This window comes from Lissotriton helveticus, chromosome 8, assembly GCF_964261635.1.
Source record: "Lissotriton helveticus chromosome 8, aLisHel1.1, whole genome shotgun sequence".
Taxonomy (NCBI): domain Eukaryota; kingdom Metazoa; phylum Chordata; class Amphibia; order Caudata; family Salamandridae; genus Lissotriton; species Lissotriton helveticus.
In genome coordinates this window covers 1,489,045,129-1,489,066,387 of record NC_136069.1, presented here as the reverse complement: position 1 = coordinate 1,489,066,387, position 21,259 = coordinate 1,489,045,129, and the positions used below count along the sequence as shown (strand labels likewise).

General features: G+C 40.1%; 1 protein-coding gene across 3 annotated transcripts in view; it reads right to left on the bottom strand.

Annotated features, from left to right (window-relative positions):
- The window catches only part of GRM5 (glutamate metabotropic receptor 5), a 967,370-nt gene that overhangs the window by 1,078 nt on the left and 945,033 nt on the right, over positions 1-21,259 (bottom strand). The window contains exon 9 of one of the 3 annotated variants that reach the window (XM_078658429.1): positions 15,273-15,311. The exons of the other annotated variants lie outside the window; for them this stretch is intronic. Within the exon in view, the coding sequence (XP_078514555.1) occupies positions 15,273-15,311 (39 nt within the window). The remainder of the gene's footprint in view (positions 1-15,272; positions 15,312-21,259) is intronic. 3 annotated transcript variants of the gene reach the window in all.

Genomic DNA, 21,259 nt, shown 5'->3' with positions numbered 1-21,259 from the left:
TCAAATTCATATAATTAATGTATTGACATATACAACCACAAACCTATGTGTGCATTCAATGAACACTATCCAACCTTCTCTCTTACATTTGTTTGAAGTCGTGCAAAAATATACCCTCAAAAAATAAAAGGCGATTCTGATGTTGGCAAGCAGTACAATAGAGGCCTAAAATCATTAAGATCTGATTGATATATTCTTTATAAATATTCGATTAATACTCAATTGCCATAACAAAAGCTTTAGATGGATGTTGTAATCAGTGGCGACTCCTCCACTAAGACAGAGGAGCGTTGCCCCACAGGTTTTCGTAGTAAAAAAAGGAAAAATAAAATTATAAGAACTCAACGATATTATCATTTTATTTGTTTCCGCTGCGGCGTCTTAGAGACGCACTGGGATCTGCTCTGCTCTCAGAGCAGGGAAAGGAGTGGTGAGCACTATGTAAGTTTGTATGAATGTTTGGCAGGCCCTATTGGGCCATCCAAACATTCATGCGCACTTTGCATGTTCTCCACCCAGGCTTCATTACAACCTGGGTGTAGAACATGTCCAGGCTCCCATTCCCTGGCTGAGTGATGAAACACGGTGTTCAGACCAATCACAAAGCTGCAAGGCAGCGTTGTGTTTGACTATGGGGTGCTCGGTAGCCCGGATACTTCCTGCTTTCTGTTTGTAGTGAAGAAGCCAGGAAGAGGACAGAGGAGAGGCGGCGGCTGACTAGCTGGCCAGCCAGCAGGTAAGTGTATTTTTTTTACCCCTCCACCTCCTCTCCCTCTTCCCCCATCCCGCCCCCATTGCTGCTGTCCGGGAGCAGCCACCACTGGTTGCAATGGCATTTACATATTGCAACCACTTATAAATAAAAATTATTCTACAAACTATGAAAATGGCATTTTATTGTTAATATCATCAATCAGATATGTTGCTGACTTTTTAAATAATTGAATACAATCTTGGAATCAGTTCCAACTGTCACATCCATTTTTCACAGAAACTAAAAAATTTGAGAAATTCTGTGAAAAAGAAGTTTTAAAGTAATAAAACTGTGTTTTTAGACCTAGTGATCTGCAAAGTCAAACAATTTAGGGCCAGATATACTATAGTACTGGTCACGAAAATAAGTCTCAAATTATGCCCCACTTGTTGCGACCAGTAAATATTTTGCGAGCTAATCTATGTACTTATAGGTCGGTTTGCAAATTATGAAATTAGTGAGTGGTCATAGAATGACCTGACTAGTTAATATTCAATAGGCAGGTCACAAAACTGCGATTCCCTCTCATTGGCTGCCTTCACACTGATGGTGGCTAGTAAGAGACAGCGGACCATCATCCGCGTGAAAGTTTTCAAAAATGTTTTATAGTACTTTTGGGGAAAGGAAAAAAGGCCAATTTTAAGAATAAAGGGGGCCATTACGATGTTGGATGGACTGCCACCAACAAGCCATCAGTGGCAGTCTGCCCGACATCCTCGGAATCGGCCTGACCGCCGGATTACAATACCAGCAATCAGATCTCAGAGGTTGTGGGTAGGACTGATGTCTCCAACAGGATCAAAGATCTCGTTGGGATGGTGGTCTGATTCCTAACCTTACAAGGTGCAGGCACCGCCATAGGGATTAGGAAATCCCTTTTTGACTGCTTTTTCATGGCGGTCCCACCGCCATGAAAAGGCAGCCGAAGGGACTTTGGGGGCCCCAAGCAGGGTCCCTGCCCCTCATGGGGCACTACTTGAGGCAATGCATGATGCCTGGCACACGCTGCATGAATGTGCACAAACTGCCTTTTTCCATTGCGGCTTGTGCTACGGCCCTTTTTCTGGGCAGCAGCACAAGCCACAGTACAAAAAGGCAGTTTCCGATCGTCTACACAGAAGTATAAATGTTATATGGTGGCCGCTGTGATGCCATTGTAATTAGGCTCAAAGTTTTACTAATTTGAAAAACTTTAGGGAGATTTGGCAGTGGTCTTGTGGCCTACTCTATTCAACACTTGAAGTTGCTGCAATGATCCCCACAAAGGAAGGGGTCCAAAGGGGAGCCCTTCACCTGTGTGAACTGGTTAACACCCCAATTTGGGAGTTAATAACTGGCCAATGCTTGGTGACGGGCATTTGGGTCACCTTCCATGAATATTTAGCTCACTGATTCATAATTTGGAAGGGATGCCTTTCCAAATTGTAAATAAGAAATTATTTATAAGCACATTTAGCAATTCAGAAAAACCTTTCCAAATTGCTAAAAGGGCTTAGTACATTAGAAAAAGATTTTTACTGGTAGCAAACAGTACGATTTAGTAAATAGGAAAGTTTGCGACCGGTAAAAACGTACCCTTAATCCCACAAAATATCAGATATACGCAAAGTCCAATGGGCAATACATATTAAAGCTTTAAATATGAAAATGTATTACAGGTGGTCATTATACCAAAGGTCATTTCACCAAATCTCCATTAGTGATAGCTGCTAATTCCCTCTATTCTACCTAGCAGCATGGTGCCTGGACTGGTCCTTTGAAGCTGGATGTTTCTTCAGCCCTAAATATGGTGGATCACTCCATTGATCCACACCACTTCAAAGGGATGGGCCATGTAGAACTAAATCTGGACCTTTTTCATTGTTTCATTCAGACAGACATTAGTCAGTTTATCTCCCAATATTTCGATCCAGATAATGGAAGGTGAACTGTGGAGTGACACAAGGGTCTGCTCTTTCACAGACACAAACTGGAGGCTGAAACTACACATCAGTTCTCCCAGAGGCTGGGCATAGGATTGGTGAAATGGCAGATCCTTGTGGTACTCTACAGTTCACTTTCCACTCTCTGGATTGAAACAGTGAATAGGAACACTGACTGCATTCAGTCTGAGAGAAACAATGAAAATCTGTCCAATGCTAGTCCTAAAAGGCTAATCCCTTATATTTGATTTAGAGAAATGGAGTGAGCCACCATATTAAAGGCTGTAAAAAAAGTCCAGAATCAAAGGTCTAACCGTGGCACCTTGCTCCCAATTCGGAACATAGGGAACAAATAACTATCTCTTGTCTTGGTGATGTGGCCTCCTCTAAAGCCAAACTGAGACAGGTCAAGCAGTTTCAGAAATTCTAGTCTCATCATTGTTATCTTCCTACAAAGTGTCCCATAATTTTGGAGAGGGCTGGAAGAAGGATAATAGGTCTTCAGTTAGTTTGGATCGAGGCCAACTATTTTCAGGAGACTATGCCTTTCTTGCAAAACTGGGAAGCAAAGCCCATGTGAAATGTAAGTTCCTTGGGGCACATAAAGTAGGAGCGGGTGCTCTAGATTTTAAAGCAGAAGGAGGGCAAAGTGAAGTGAAGTAGTGTGGCTCACTGGTTAGAGGCGGCAGACCCGAGAGCAGAGGACGGCCCGGGACCAGGGTTCGATTCCCGGCGCGGCAGGTTTCTGGACCAGGGTCAGCGGACTCGATAATTCTCTCGCCTCGGTGCCCACTCTGATCAGCGATCACACTCGGCAACTCTGGGCATTAGCTTGCCTCATCTTCACTAACGGCCCCACCAGACCGCCGGGGATGCCTGGTCTCACCCTGGAGATACCCATTAAGGGACCATCTCTCAGGGAAGCCAGGAAGGGTTTCGCAGCGGTCGAAGCGCCTTGGGACCCTACGGGTAAGTAGTGCGCTATATAAATGCCTATACATTTACATACATTTACATTTACAAAGGTCATCGGCTGACCCCGATTTTAGGTATCCAAGTCCCGAGATGACCTCCACAGTTCATACAGCTTTTTACAAGGTCCATTACCTTTTACTGCAAAGTACCGCACTTGTTCAAGCCACCGCAGGAGTATACTCCAGTATCTGCCAAAACAGGCCTGGCCATGCTGGCAGTGAGTTTTAGCCAATCAGGTCCAGCTCAACTCAAGACACTGAGGTATTCATGAGGATGTAGTCACTGGGAATCAGCAAGATATCAGCAGCACTTGCAGTTTCTCTACTCCAAGACTATAGTATCATCATACTGCTTTGAAATGTTATTTTAACTCTCAGAGCCAGGCAGAGTCATATTTCTCTCAGCAGCAGGATAAAAGACACTGGAGGTCCGGTGAGTGAAACTGATGAATTTTAAAAGCATCCTAGGTGCGAAACATGGAGCACAGACTGCTTCTCAGCCCTACACATAAGAACTCTTATGGTTTTGTTGTGTGCGCTTGACACTATAGTTCTTGTCATTTTTAATGCAAATTGGTATAGAAGGAATAGATGGTATCAGACAAATACACCATGGGCACACAACTTTATTTTCCCAGCAGTATTGTTGTTCAAAGGTATGTGGTCCATACTCATCTGGTGTACTCAAGGTCTCATTTCATAGGATTGCATACAGACTCCTGATTACAAGACTCCAAAGAATACCTAGCCACGATTAAAGCAGGCCTATTGCTTATAGTATACTTTTCTACAATATAGGGCCTAATGGGACCCATGTCCTTATGAATACATCTGACCAAAATATACACAGATACATGTTGATAAACGAGACATGAAGGTACCTAATAAAACTCTCTTGGTTATTAGTCATAATTGGAAGCAATATTCCTACCTTTAGACCATTTTACTCGATCTCTGGAAGTATCCTGAGAATTACAAACAGATTTTTATTTTGTTTCATATAGGGATAGGCCTGGAAAGCAACACTGACACAAAGAGTTACTTTCACAAAAGTACTTATTCAGCTCTGCTTGTTTTGACAATGCTTACGAATTGACAAGGTCTTTTGAAGTTACTAAAGTACAAAGGTATGGTTGTTTACTTGCTCCACATCTCATTAAAATCTAAGGACAGATAATTGTCCAATGAATGATGGAGCTTTGGTTCCTTGTCGTCTCTATTCTCATGATGCTACCCTTCCTTTTAGGACAAACTCTCTCTGCCTTTGAAAATGATTGTAGCTACACTATTTAGAGATAAATGTTGCCAAATGTAAGATTAAAATTGTTGTCAGCCAACATATCCCCGGAAAGTGTCTACAATAAATTGTGCTGTATTTTAGTTAGTTGTTGAGTTTGAATGGTTGGCTTTTGATTGTGTTTTAGTGGAATGTGGGATTCAAAAGTCCTATAAAGCCCTAATATACTTATAAATTCTTTCCAAATTATATCCTCATTGCAGACAATCACCTGTCACCTGCCCCTCTGGGAACACATTGACCCTAAGTAGAATTAGTGGTAAAATGCCTAATTAAATGGTAGGACCACTCCATAAAATTTTCCCCAGAACAGTTTACTGCTTTTCAAAATCCACTGCAATGAAGTTATTGTGGCTTGAATTAATTATCAGGAATGTGAGGAATATAGCCTGTTAAACCTCTTCTGTTTACCCCTAACCTGTGCAGTATTTCAAATATTTCTCTTTATCTGGAGATCTGCTGTGATCTTTTAAAATTCAATGGTGCTCTTAAACTTCAATTTGTTATGCATGTCTGAAGGACACTTTTGGATATGGCCATAATGAATAATGGGCAGAATGTATTTCTATTAATAAAGCCAATATTCAATTACTAAAAATGTGTGAGTGCAATATGGCCACCTGGATGATATAATTGCTTAGTATTAGACAAACCTGGAGTCCTGTTGTCTATGCTATTGTGAGAAAATGATTTATTAATTGAGGGGATGGTAGTGCACCACTAGCAATAACGTCAGTAATCTCTTAGGTACAGTCAAAGGTTTCAGTAATTTAAACTTGTGCTCAACCCCTGGTAGCTATGGCACAGAACAGATAGTCTTAATGGAAAATGTGTAAAGCATATAGAAGTAGCAGAAAAGTAAAAATGCCGTAGACACAACCCAATACAAATCCCAGTGAAAGTTATAAAAAAAGAGAATAATTAAGCAAAACAACAACAACAACAAAAATCCAATTAGAGGAACAAGAGATATAAATGTTAAATATTTAAGCAAAAAAGTGTCAAGAAAAAGTAAAGCACCAATTATAGTCAATAGTCACAGTAGACAAGGATCAAGGTCCAATGTAAAACTGGTCAGGAGAAGCGCGGGTCAGATATACAAAGTGTATTGGTCCAGATGCCCCTTTTTGTGTGGGCAACTCATTGTAGGTGAATTATATTGCTGTTTTTAGACTGCTGCCCAGTGCCCAGTGGTTGTGCTGCTCCTACAACATGTGGAAATTGGCTAATCCATGATTGGCATATTTAACTTTCTTATAATGCCATAGTATATAGTGCAGAAAATACACCTATGGCATAGGAGGTTAAAATGTCACCTGTAGATGGCAGCACTTTCTGTGCCCTCCACTAGTGGACAAAGGAACACATGGCTTCAGGCCTAGCTTTGTAGCCTGACTGCTTCAGTGCAAAAGCGATTTTTAACATAAAGTAAAAACCCCTTTTCAATATCAATACGACAGTACTATCTAAGCACTGTAGCCCACATGGTAGAGTGCTTTGCATTTGAAAAACAGGACATGTAGAAAATTTATGTTACCATGTCCCTACAGTGACAAGGCCCTAAAATGTGGTAAAGTCAGATTTTAAATAAATTGGAAGGCAAAGCAACTTTTAGAAGGTTAACCTTTTCCCTGCCTGAAAACCCTAGAGGCTTATTTGGATTATCCATCAGCGTCTCCTAGTCTGTGCTCAGCCCAGGATAAGGTGCGAAGGTACTCCCAGCAGCACACAATAGGCTGACCTGAACAGCCAGATAAGACTACTCTGACTTCAGTAGAATGTACAAAGTGGGACTGTGGGTGTTTTGTTGACACCACAGTATCAAGCATGGCATTTCAGGTCTACCTGAAGCATATGGAAAAGTTTAGACTTTTCAAAGGGAGCAAACAGGATGCGAGGACACTTTGGTGTATTGCCTGTCTGGTTGCTTAGCACCCTACATTTGTACTACCAGACTTCTGTCTCAGAGAGTTCTGTGGGTACAGTGCCAGCTTGAAACTGGAGTTTATTGTTAGATGAAGGAGAACACTCGTGATTAACAAAGTGCTCTTCCCTACACACACAAAACCCTCACAGCCCATGTTTAGTGTTGCCGAAGATTTTCACCATCTTGAAACTGGCGGGGTAAATATCATTTTTAACCTGTTATTCAGTAGCTCATGATTGCCTTAATGCAAAAAGGATAGGATGCCCCTTGGAACTTTCATCCTATTGGTTAGGGAGTCCCCAGGAGTGATCCCCACCTACTAGCTAATACCAGGCATAAATGTGGTACCCCAAGACACTCCATCGGAACACTGCTGGACTTGGAAAGGATACCAGATGAACTTAACCTGATGCACTTGGCAATAGTGGCCTATGGGAAGGACCTGAGGAGGTTGGACCGCTTCCACTTGAAATCAAGGGCAGAAAGATCTCCAATGATCATAAGGCTGATCCATGAACATAACATGAAAAAGCTGAAGAGGACAGACTTGTGAAGAATCCCAGCTGACCAGTGGCAAATGGACTTTGGCTGGATTTTGCTGTTGTCCTCTGCTTGACACCCAGAGAATTTCAGAAAATCAACAAAGTCCCTTTCCAGATTGAAACGTAGAAACCTTTTTGAACCTTGCTACTTTTAGGCCCTAATGGAGCCAATCTATTTGAAGAATCTTGCCTGCGCTACATTGAGGCTGGCCTCAAATTGTGCCTACATCTGGGTCTTCCACAACCATTGTCTTCCTTTAGTGCTTTGTGCTTCTTTCTGCTTTTTCCACTTAAATATTAAAACATTGAAAAGGTTCCACTAATTAGATTTTTGTAACTTTGTTCGTAAAACTTTAATCTAGTTTTATATTTATATTTTTATACAGTGGAATAGGATTTTCTTATGTTGTGTTTTTGACTTTTTAATTGTTTTTGTACATTAAGCCTGTCTGCTCTGTGCTGTAACTGCCAGGGTTTGAGCGTAGGTATAAATTACGATAATTATGACACTTTGAGTGGACCTAACAAGATATTGACTTTACTACTAGTGGTGGACACCAATCCACCCAACTAGTAAACCACTAAGAGAATATGTTTTCTATTATTCCTACAGAGGATCTTCAGTAGGAGAGTACTTAGACATGGAGGGAAAGTGACTATATCAATCTGTTGTTTATATTTTGTGTATTACAGAGATATACTGTAATGAACCATTTTATGTGCTTATTTGAAATGTATGTTATTCTCTGTTTTAATTTTTTTGCCCAACTTAAACAGGTCCTGGCTCAATACTCATGAAGCAAGCCTAGCTCCCATGAGTAAACCTACCACTATCTACACTGGCCTGACTTACATACTGTGGACATTTTAACTAAGCCTTAGCAAGGAGTAATATTCAATTATGAAGAATGTTACATGATAGGAGTGAGGGTTTGACAGCCTTTCACTGACACTGGCGCAGTGCTTTTATGAAGGCAGAGGGGCATCTACATTAGGCTTATTCACGCCATATGATACATTTTGAAATATGCATACATTTAATTCAACCCACAAGCCTAACAAAAAGAAGTTAGACAGTTCAAGCTGATGTGCTTGGACAAAGCTATATATGAACTTACAAAATTATGTCCCATTAGTACACATGGACTGTACTTTGGCAATCAATGTTTTTAAAAGTGGCATCACAGAATATCCAGAATAGCGGCACTCGCTTTAATGAGATTGATGGAACCGGCTTTAGATCTAGTGGTTGTAATGCTGATACTAGAGACCAGGTACCTTAGCATAATTTATTTATTCATTCATGCATTTGTTCATTCGCTAAATGCAGTGACGTAACAATACTTGAGGGGGTCCCCAAGCAAAGTACACTGAGGGCCCCCCATCCCCACCCCACCACCTATCATTTTTTGCTGAGGGGTCCCCTGGAGCTCGAGTCCCCCAACCCCCTACTCAGGGGCCTTCAGGGGATTTTGTTACGCCATTGGCTAAATGGTAGTCACCCCATTCATTCACTAGCCCAGCACCACTACTTCAGGGACTGGATAGTAGATATCATGATGTGCATTGTCATGTATAATATCTCTCACATAGCTGGTGCTAATAAAATTCTTGTTTTTTTAGCACAACCAAAAGCACTGATGAAATATAGATTTAGTTTTCTTAATCACATCTTTCGTTTCTCTTCCATACATAGAAGCTAAGGTCATAAAGGCAAATAAGTGATTAGTATTCTTCAGGCATATGAGTTTTGTTCACTTCACTGATTTTTTTATGCTCAACTCAATAGCATGACGGCAAATTACACTATGTTCCTGCCAAAAGTCATATTGTTCTCTTTAAGGAATGTACTTTGCCGAAATCGATAGCGTGACAGCAAGTATGCTGTGATTTCCAGCACAACATGGTATTATCAATTTGAATATTATAAATTCAACTCAAGCATTATGACAAGAACATTGTGATTCTTACAAAATATTGTGTTCATTTCCTCTACTGGCTTTCTTTGCTGCTCTCCATTACACGAAGAGGCGTTTTCTGTGATGCTGAAACAGGGTGATTTTTAGTCCCCGCCTCCTTAGTGGTAGAAGGAAGTCAGAGTCCTCTATAAAATAACACTGCCACCTCTCAGCTTCAGTCTACCCTCCTAGCCAGTAATTGAAAAATCAAGGGCTCTCCGAATTTTTAAAGCCACCAGGGGCGGCACCATCACAGTGAGCATATTTGTCAATGTATATTTAAAAAACTGTCGAGGTATAGCTCAAATATAAATTCTTTATGCAGTTTGTGAATCTAAATAATTATATTTGTATAAAACATGTGAATCACTGTTGGCCTATGCCCTTATCTTTCCAAGTGTTTAGTTATTATCTGTTTCAAACCAAATTTATTATAGGTGATTTTGGTCAAGTCAAACACACATTTTACTTGTTAATAATACTTTTTTGTCTTGTCTTATACATTTGTTATTGTTATGAAACGTACATAAAATGTACTATTCCCAAGAAATTCAAAGACGTGCCCACCTAATGAATACGCATGCTGTCACAAAAGAAACTCATGTGTATATTAATTTATGTTATGAGTCCAGGGCGTTTCTATCTCTTGTCACTCAATACGATTTTGTGCCATTTGTGTTTTTACATCATATATAAAAAATAATTATTCTTTGATTATTGCAAACAGTGATATTCTTTAGTATTCCTCTTCACCCTAGTCACCTACAGTCAAAAGTGGCAGCTTATTTTTACAAGCTTGAGTGGCAAAGGGTATTTTCTTATGAGACAGTGCTTTGTATAGTTTCTTTTTGTGTCATTTTATTATCATTTTATATTTTATTTACATGAATAATTGTACCTATTCACTTATACTTGTTTTATTTTTTCCTTTCAGCATGCAGCCAGGGAGTGAGAAGTGAATTCAGGACCAGGGCTGAAGGATAAGAAAAACCTGAGCCGCTGAACAGACACAGAATAAAGGCCACAACACCACAGAGGAGGAAACGTCTACCAGCAGGGAAGATGCACTCAACATGTCAGGAAGAGACTTCTCCTAGCCAAGAAGGAGTCCTATCCAGGCTCCTGTTGTCATTATGTCTTGTGGCTTCAACCATCTTAATCAGGATAACCCCAAACCAATTGGGCCGCAAGCTGCATGCCCATTACCTTTCCTCCTCCTTCAAGGGCCTGCTTGGAAATTACAGTGAAGCTTAAGGGACACTGAGAGGGGTATGCTGGTAAGTACAAAGAGATATGCTTATGTTTTGTCCTCCTGTACTGCAGCCATAGCCATATGTAAGATATCTCAACCCATACTTGTATCTTGTTAATTCAAATTTGTTTACTGAGCAATAACATCAGTTCTTTTCTAACACTACCAGTTGCACCACTGTACGATTAAAATGTGGTTCATTAAATGTAATTAGATGCAGTGTCAGTGGTCTGTGACTTTGATCGCTGACTGGAGAAAGCGAAGGAGCATCCTTCCTATAATGTTGATAAGGAGCATCAGCATTCTGAGTGTACCCTGACTTTCATTCTCTGGCAAACCATCCTGTATTGTGTCTAGAGCTGTTTAGAGAAGCATTGGTTTCAAGGAAAAACCAGTCAAATAGGTGGGCCTGGACCAGGGCAGTGACTTTCCCTCAGGAAATTTAAAGTGCTTGAATAATTGATGCATGAATATGGACAGTCAAGTAAATTTAAATGATGATCACCATGGATCACACCTATGATGATAAACAGGTAAATCAGCCAGATGTTCAGACTGTTTAGGTTGCAAAGCCTTGGTGTTGAAAGAGAGGGGTCCAAGCATGTCATGATTTTGTTAAGTTAAGTCAATTTATGGGTGCCATTCTCAGGCCTGTGACCAAACAGTGAATTTAGTTTAACGGCCCAGAAGAGGACTTTCAATTAAAATTTACAGTACAGGTTATACCAACTGTACTTCATAGGCAGTGCAATAGGCATATGCCTTTATTGTCATTGGACCTTCAGCTAAGTCTTCTACCATTAAAAGGTTGTGTGTCAGGGAGAAAATGCCATTGGGGGTTTAGTAATCTGCCTCTGTAGAGGTTGTAGCTAGTGATGCACTTGATCTATATTTCATCAGCAGCCAGTAGATGGTCCTAGCTTCCGGCCTTGGTAGCGATAGTGTAGAAGACATCACAAAAAACTACCCACATGGTTGTGACCTCTCTGAACCCTGTAGAGTGTCATGCATAGAATGTTTGACAAAATATAAGACAGCTTGAAAAGACAAGTGTAGTCTAGTAACAGGAAAGGACAACATATTGAGTCAACGTGGTTCTTGAGCTGGATTTTAGCTATGTAGGTAAATCCGGATTGCTCATAACCAGTTCTGCCCATGCCTCAGAAAGACCAGCACTTGTTGTCATTCTTGGCCCACTCTAGCACGCTGGGTACTGGGTATCTCTCAAGACAGAGGCCAACATTCTTTGAACTGTCACTTGGTGATTAAGGCCAGGACTTGCAGGTGGTCAGTGATACAAAGAACAGAGGGACTACTTGTAGCTTATCCTTCTCATTTCCCAAGCACTTACTTTGCCAACCCCTATATCTGCCCTAGTGGTTTATAAATGCATCCAGAGCCACTCGATAGCAATACAGGCCCATGTCACACAGTTGCTCATTACCTGCATTCATTCATTCACTCATATCTCACTCTCTCGCTTTCTCTCTCTCTCTCTCTCTCTCTCTCTTTCTCTCTCTCTCTCTCTATATATATATATATACACACACATATATATATATATATATATATATATATATATATATATATATATATATATATATATATATATATATATATATATATATATATCTTTTTCTCCTTTGGCCCGGGTTCAGGTTATGTCGGGCGCTCTCAGACGGTGCAGACGAGCCACGGCAGAGCCCAGCCGTTAGAAATGCATTCCTGTTTTCTCCGCGGAGAATTTTGCTCGTGCACTCCAGACTCAATATTTCACAAACAGCGATTACTCCCAAATCAGTGGTTAGATTTCTTTAATCACGAGTCAGTCTCGTGAGCAAGGTCTTGGTTAAGACTGAAACGCGTAGAGTTGCTGCTGGCTGAGCTGTTATGATTAAAGAAATCTTGACTTCTCAAGCAGGCCCAAGAAAAAGGGTCACAAAAGTGAAATTTCTTATAGGAACGTTTGCTCTCTAACACATAAAATAGAGTTGCATAGAACTACACCAAATTTTGCAAAGTCTTAGAACTTTTATCAGAAAAAGTGTTTTGTTATTTTGTGGAAATCCGTTCAGATGTTTTCCTGAAATTAACATTTAGAAAGGTGCTTGAGTGTGCATGAAAGAGTTAACACTGGTAAAAAAATATATTTCCACACTTGGTGTTCAGGTATGCTCTACTTGGCACATTCAAAGTGGGTGGGAGGATCCTGATTGGTTGGCCACAATATGTACTTATGAAGCGAGCTGACTCAGTGGAGCACAAAATGAGTGCATCTGCGCTATTTGTTTACCTGTCCCTGAGGGCCTCCATCTCCTTATGGAACCAGAGTGAGAAGATCATGCCCACACTCCACACTCCTCACGGCCCCACGGGCACATGTCTGGAGGACAACCAACCTCAAGTTTCCCACCCATTCTGACCATGGGTGGGAAGAAGTGCTGTTTCACTCCTGTAGGGGAAAGGAAGGAAGTCAGCTCTAGTGTGACACACAAGAACTGCGCTGAGCATGTGGGAAACCCGACAGGTGTCGGGGATGCAATATTCTATGTTGCTTTACCCCAGCCCCACAATGGAAATAATGGGACTGGGATTCCCAGAAAAAAGGAAGGCATTGTTGCTGCAAGGCAACTCATAGGTGAAGTAGTGTGGCTCACTGGTTAGAGGCGGCAGACCCGAGAGCAGAGGACGGCCCGGGACCAGGGTTCGATTCCCGGCGCGGCAGGTTTCTGGACCAGGGCCAGCGGACTCGATAATTCTCTCGCCTCGGTGCCCACTCTGATCAGCGTTCACACTCGGCAACTCTGGGCATTAGCTTGCCTCATCTTCACTAACGGCCCCACCAGACCGCCGGGGATGCCTGGTCTCACCCTGGAGATACCCATTAAGGGACCATCTCTCAGGGAAGCCAGGAAGGGTTTCGCAGCGGTCGAAGCGCCTTGGGACCCTACGGGTAAGTAGTGCGCTATATAAATGCCTATACATACATAAAATTTGCTGGCCACGAAGCACACTATAAAACCTTACGAGCGCCAGACTATTTCAATCCTGGAGGCTAACATATCTTGTTTGATGATTAATAGTGTGTTCCGAATTGGACAATGGAGCTGGAAGGCTGAACATCAAGCTGTAGTGATTGAGAAGGCAATTGCTCTACAGATACCCTAAATGTTGAAGATTTTCTATTATTTCCTATTTTCCAATATTTATTTTTGCTTTATTTTTGTGAGGGCCCTGTAGTTACTCATTCACTCTTACTAGGTCGCTTACTGCTGCTTGCAGTGCCCCCCATCCGTCGCAGGCACTGCTATATCAGCCCTCTTAAAATGAGGTTTCCCATTCTTTATTAATAATAAAACAATACAAAGCCATTCAGAGACGCTTATCAAGTGTGGTGGCCATCTTTAAACGTTTTTTAATAAACATTATTGCAGAAAGCTTTGAAAGATGGCTGCTTATGTGTGCACATTTGTGTAGATGCAAGCACAGCCATCTTTAAGTGCTTAGTGTTAAAGTTACAACAAATAACATTTCAAAATGACTGCACAGTAATTAACATGCATTTGCTTGCATCTGTGGCCATCTTTCAATGTTTTTTGACTAAACCTTAACAAAAACCATTAGTAGATTGCTGCACACACATACACATGCATGTTCATGAATAGAAAGCTCTCTCGGAAAGCTTTCTTTACCACTCCACAATGACTGACACATTGCTTCCAAATGCATCAGCTACATAGGAATGGTAAACGTTCTGTAAATTCTAGTAAAGCAAAATAATATTTGGCAAAGCCAATAGCACTGCAACCAACACCAAACATATTGACGTTTTCCACTTCTTGTTCACAAAGGCAATGTTTGAAATTTGGCATACCAGGCATTAGATTAGAGTGTCATATATTCTCATTAGGACACATGAAACTGATGTTTCCAGATGTGTTGATAAGATATCTTTCAGCTCTTGATTTAGTCTGTACAGCTCTGTAAATATAATATAATATAATATAAAAATGGGCACATTGAAGCTAAACATGTGCAACTAGGATGGACTATGGTTGTTCCTCAACCCCCAAATGAAGGCATGTTTTGAGTCCCAGTCTTTTTTAGAGTGCAGCCACATGGAGGTTGCTTCACTAAACTTCATGGTGATCTCCGACAAGGTGTTATCATCTCACTACTTATGGCAGGGGATTTATAAAAGTTGTGGTTAGAATATCATCCAACTCTTCCTGGACCTAGATGGTACTTTAAGTGCATCTAGACCAACCACCTTGTTTGTCCTTCAATCTAGTGTATACCCGTCCTGATCCAGTTCCACAACCCAGGCCTTCTAATAGTAGACCACCATGAGAGTACCTGCAGACAACATTGTTAAGCCAGCTGTAAACTATAACGCCCATTGCAAAGCACTCATATATGGATTACGAGTGTAAAGAGTTTAACAAAAAAATATATTTTTTAAATAATTTGCTATCTACAACCAGATGTCCAGAGCTCAGGAAGTTCAGTCAGGTTTGCATAGGTCTTTCAGTATTAGCAAATTAAAGTGATTTGATTGGCAGATTAATTAGCCATGCTTCTGTATACAGAGCATGCCAGGATTACAACCTAATCATACCACATCAAATCCACAATCTACCACTTACCTGTGAACAGAATATTCTCTAGAAATCTTGTCCAGTCCACTAAAAAATAAGAGTGATAACAGTTAAAAACAGAACCGCGCAGCGGCTGCAGTAGTCCAAAGTACACATTTTCATGTCTACACCCAGGTTTTGAGTAAAAACCCTTGCAATGGTTGATTTAGTGCAACCTCTAGTTTAAGACAGCTATCTGTGTCAGAAACACTTTCATTTAATGGAAGAAAAGGTTTTAAAGTTTAAAGCATTTTGATATAGAAAAAGTGAAAACATTATAATAGCTACACTTCTTTGTTCCTGGACTTTTACATTATTCATATCTATAATATAAAAGATGGAAAAATATGAATGTTAGCATAGTCAGCACCCTTGTTCTGAGTGATGTGATCTAGGCATTTAAAACCAACTCTTCTAATCTGTATGTCAAGTGTGGCTGCACCTGCAGCCATTCCTAGCCTATAAAATAAGCACACATGTTGTGACGCCCAGGTGTGTACTTCTAATGAGGGATAGAAACTGCAGGTCATAGAATGCAAAGCGCTAAAGAGTCTGGACTGATAGGAAGTGTGACAACGGGCTGTTTAGCAACTCCGACTTTCTAAAAAAGCAACATCAAGGCCCAACACAGGTCTGAACACTTCAGCCTGTTCCACCAGTATTGGCATATTATGACTTATCTCAAGAACGGAATAGAAAGTAGTGCGAAACGTTCTAAATCACACTTTTTTTGTAATCGGGAGGTGTATAGGAGAGCAGAGAAAAATGCAAGGCTGAGTCACAGGCAAGTGGAAGGAAATCATACTATAAATTAGAAAGACAGCGCCTCCTAGTGCCAGACTGTCATATTTCCCGGTGTTGACAAGTAAGTGCAGGTGCCGAGCACCCGAAACCAGCAACTCAAATTAATCACTGAATATCACGAGCAGATAAACGTGTTTCACCTTTACCTTAGAAATGTATTAGCGACTAATACTGGCATTTACGAATAATTGCTGTTGTAATAATTATATGTTTCTGTTTTAATAAACAGCTTATAAAATGTACCAACACATTTTTATGAGATGTATGCTGTGAAAGATCTAGATCGGCGTAGACATACCCATAGGATCATTTGTAAATATCCAACTTTTTGAAATTCACAAACATTCCTGTTTGTGCATGAGCCTCAGTCAACTGGGAATGTCATCTGGCATCCGCCATTTTCCCACTGCAGATTTATACACAGGGTATATACATTTGCATATAATTTTGCTTTGGCGAAGTTAAGTCCACTGTGAAAATGCAAATATCTTTTACTATTTTTTTCTCCTGAGGGAAACTATTTTTGCAAAGACACTTTTCTTTTTAATTTAGGATGTTTACTGTCTACAAATTCCAATAAGAGTGGCTTTCCTCTGGTATTCGGAAAGCCACAGGAAAATTAACTCCTTTCAAAACTACGTAAGCATAATTCGACAGCTAAATTATATTGTAAGAGAAAAGGCAATACAATTGCAAAATTATTGGGTGCCATTTAGATTTTAGTTCTTAGAGCATTAAAAAGTGAAATAGCACTATACGTGAAAGGGTTCATTTTTAATCGACTAGTAAATGTTCCAATGCATTTAGCTTGTCAGACATTAGACGCTATCTTAACTAATTGCCCTCGGGTGTGTCTCAAAGAAGTGCTCCCGCTCATTTGGTCAGCTCATTAGTTTGTTGTTAACTTTAATTTCCTGAAGTGATCCAACAATTGAATAGCAATTGAGGAAGGGAAGCACTCACATGTATGGAGTAAATTCAATAACATACATTTTAGAAAAGCACTAGGAAAGACATTGGTAATATACCCTAATGGGGCACAGAAAGCAGCTACAGCATATAAGGGCTCGCTTAATGAAGCATTAGACTTGGTTTGATTGACTAAAAAGGTGAAAAACAAGCAAGCAGTTACATTTTGTTTTTTAAAGTTTTATATAGCGCGAACTTGACCAGAAATCAGGTATGAGAGCACTTTACATGAGCGCCAGTTGCGTTACATGAGGACACATTCATTTTTGTAAGGCAGAGGAACATTAAGTGATTTGCCCAAAATCACAGGATGTTGAGCCTCGTTGCCGAGACTCTTAACCTGGTTCCCCAGATTTGAAGTCGACCGCCATAACCCTTCCCATCTTCCTCATGGGTTTCTGAGACACCTATGCAATTGTAACAGGACTGTCGTTGACAAGACAGAATCTGGAGAAAAAACAATGGCGAGGATGAAAAAATGCCAGAACACTGGGGGGCTTATTTACAAGGCCCTTGTGCCACTTTTGTGCCATTTTTAACATGGGAAAAGTGACGCAAAAGTGGCGCAAGGGGCTTGTACATCTGCCCCTGGGTATTCAGTAAGTTTTCTTTTTTACAGACATTTTTGGTTCCAGACTTTCCAATCTGTTTAGCACACGAACAACCTGCGTGCATTTAGTATTCGGCGTCTCAGATTCTGTTGGATGCCATTAGCATGTGATGGATCGGTTTCTCACTTGTAGGTCCTGGAAGTGGAGGGCATAAGATTACGGTTTTTGGTATACGCTATTATCTCATTTGGCGCAGAACTCAACGCTCATTACAGGGCCACCACTCTTTTCACATGGCGTTGCATTGGAATTTTCACGTTATTCATCCCATCATGCGTAAATATCACTCTATTCTTTGCATGTATATTTTGACACACATCACAAATGGATCAGTAGAAGGCACTGCAATGTAGAAGCCGATATTAGAGATATTATGTTACCCGTTTATTGCCCACCCTTATACATTACAAAATGTTATTCTGTTTCCATTACAGATTTTCCCCTGGAGAAGGGACTTGAGTCCCGAAATGCATTGGGTATATTATCTGAAGTTTATATGAACATTTATGGAATGTCAGGATATTGTTTGTTTTTTTAATTTACTAACAACATTCATTATCAACAGTGTATATTGTTGAAAAATTCGAGAGATAAATAATTATTTATTACTGTACACAATTGTGGTTGATTGCTATGATGTTGGATTGATATACTGTCACATTGTTTATATAATATTATTCAAGTTGTGCATGCCTTGTTCAAGTTGCATGCGGCAGCTTGACCTTCTTTCACTTTCAACACTGATCAGGCAGACACCAGAGGGCGTAGCACATGGATCATGTTCATTGCCCATTTAACAAATGTAAACGTTTCCTTTACTTGATGTGCTCATCCACATACGTTAATGAGGATGAAAAAGAGAAACATGAGAGGCTCAATCGGGATTATAAATGCACTATTAAACAGGAAGAAATAAATATTTCATAAAAAATTAGATACTGCAAAGAATCTTTCCAAGGAACTTTTCTTAGTCGGAAAACTCCTTATGAGATTGGCTAATACCACATATAGAGGGTTCACTTAGGCTTTTTGCGATTAACAAGCAGATTTGTTTCAAAATAGGATTAGCAAAAGCTATGATGAATTTTCTTACTTGGATCAGGAGTTGGATGCAGTAGATCACAATGTAAACATACCTTTAGACATCATTACAGTGCTAGAAAATGTCTCTCCTCTTACGGAGCAACAAATCACTAATCCTATTCTCACAACCAAATTGGGTACACCATCTGACCCTTGACTACTGTGCATTGTTCAGTTGGTCCCAGAAAGGGTTTCTGAATGTTTAACACTTATATTCAATTCTATTATTGGTTTAGGCACATTTCATAGAACTTAGACACCAAGACAATTCATCTAATTAAAAATCCATGTGCAAATCCAAGCTAGTTAAGGAACAATCACCCAGTATCTCTTTAACACTTTCCGGTTAAAATTATAGAGAAGTCCTTGAATTTGGCATTATGTGCGGATATTGATAAGCCTGCATTATTAGACCAGACACAATCAGGTTTCAGAAGTGGTCATAGCATGGAGTTGGAGTTGATAGCAGCCACGGATAACATCAAGAGTATGGTTGATAATGGCGATTCTGCTGAGGAAATACTACAAAATCTGTCTGTGGAATTTGATACCGTGAGTCACTCCATACTAGTGACCCATCTGACTGAGTTACAGATAAGAAGTAAAGCTTTACAGCTACTGAAATCGTTTCTCCTGGGCAGATTCTGATGCTAATTTGCAGCCAATTTTACTCCAAACCATTTTGTCTGCTTGTAGGTTGCCACAAGGATCTTCATTAAGTCCCACCTTATGTTATTTATATGTTTCTCCTCTAGCAATTTTGATTAGGTCCTTTCTTCTATCAGAGTATTCTCATGTGGACAACACACTAATATGCGTCATGATTTCAGAGGATATTCAGGTAACCGCAAAGAATGTCCAAATCTGAATGAGCGACAGTTAGCGAATGGACGAAAGTAATATGCCTTGGGTTAACTGGTTAGAAAACTTAAGTTATCATTTTTGGTAACTAAACTAACATATTGTCCTCTGCTTGTCGGCCTGTGGATTCAAGCTAGTCTGGCTGATGAGGGGTAATACCCCAAAATGGGTCCAGGATGCTTGTTGCCAATTCAGGGAAGACCTGACTTGCCAGTTCGGACTGGACTGTTCCCATGAGGCACAGGGTCAAGACTGATGTGGGTCAAGACTGATTTGCATATAGCTGGGTCTGAACTGAGGTGACGAAGTGAGCTAAAGAACGATGATGGATTCAACACAGATCTGTGACTGGGAGTGAGAGTCTGAAAAGTTTCAGCAGTCCTTCCATCATCTCCTTGTGTTTGCTTTATTCGCCCGATTTGGATAGTATCCCATTGCCAGTCAAATCAGCCAGGAATTTAGGGGTTACTTTTGACAGTTTTCAAACTCTTACTAAGCAAGTAAGTTCTGTCATATCAGCATGTACCCTCATATTGACAATGCTTAGGAAATTATGTTCTTATATCCTGGTGAACTCTTGTAAATTGGTGGTGTGTGCCATAATTTTGTCTAGATTGGATTACTGTAATGCCCTTTATTTGGCCATGAACTTTACAGACCTAAAGAGATTACAAGTAATCTAAAATGGGGCAGGCCATTTGATTCTAGACATACCTAAATACCAATCTATTTCCACCATCTTGGCAATCTTCATTGGCTTCCAGTTGGATAAAGATCTATTTTTAAATTTCGATGTATATTGTGTAAATCAATAGGTGGAGCAGATCTCAAATATCTTAAGGAAAAATTCCAAAGGTACCCGCCACAAAGGGCCTTAAGGTCAGCTTCTGGGATAAACAGGGTAGTGCAGAAAATCAAGCGCTGTCAATGGGCTGCAAGATCATTTGGGCATTTGACTTCTAAACTTTGAAATGCCTTACCTCAGGAGATACTGGCCCTCCCTGACCATCTTTCCTTCAGGAAACAACTGATAACGTGGTTGTTACAATAAAGGGTCTAATTCTTTGTTTTTTCTGTCCTCTTGTTGTAATATTTTTGTGGAATCGCCAAGATGCCCCTAGGTGTTCAAACACTTTATGAATTGTATTATTATTAATATTGCTCTTACAAATTAATTGGCTGTTCCAGGAGTGAATGAATCATATTATTTTAATATTTCTGCTTGAGTAAGGAAAACACTGAAAACTGATTTTCAGTGTCAGCCAGGAAGACCCTGGAGAAAATCAATCACAACTGAGAAGATATCTTCACATATAAAAGTAATTCTTATATCCTGTATGATATATTGTTAATCAATAACCCGTTGTCAGATTAAGAGAGCATTCCATACTTTCAATATTGAAATCAACTGATATTTATTTATCTGCATGATTTTTAAACATTGTAAGACTTAAAAGTGGTACAATGAGTTGAAAAGTAAATGCTTGTGGGACACACTATTCCATTTCAAGTAGGCATGGGATAATCCTTTAATATACAACAAAATCTCACATAAATCCTGACAATAGGATTTCACACATTTATTATGATTTTTCTTTTTTCCTGCAGGAAATATCTCACGGGGACAGTGAAATCAATGTGTGTTCTATCTTCAAGACTGTATATGCT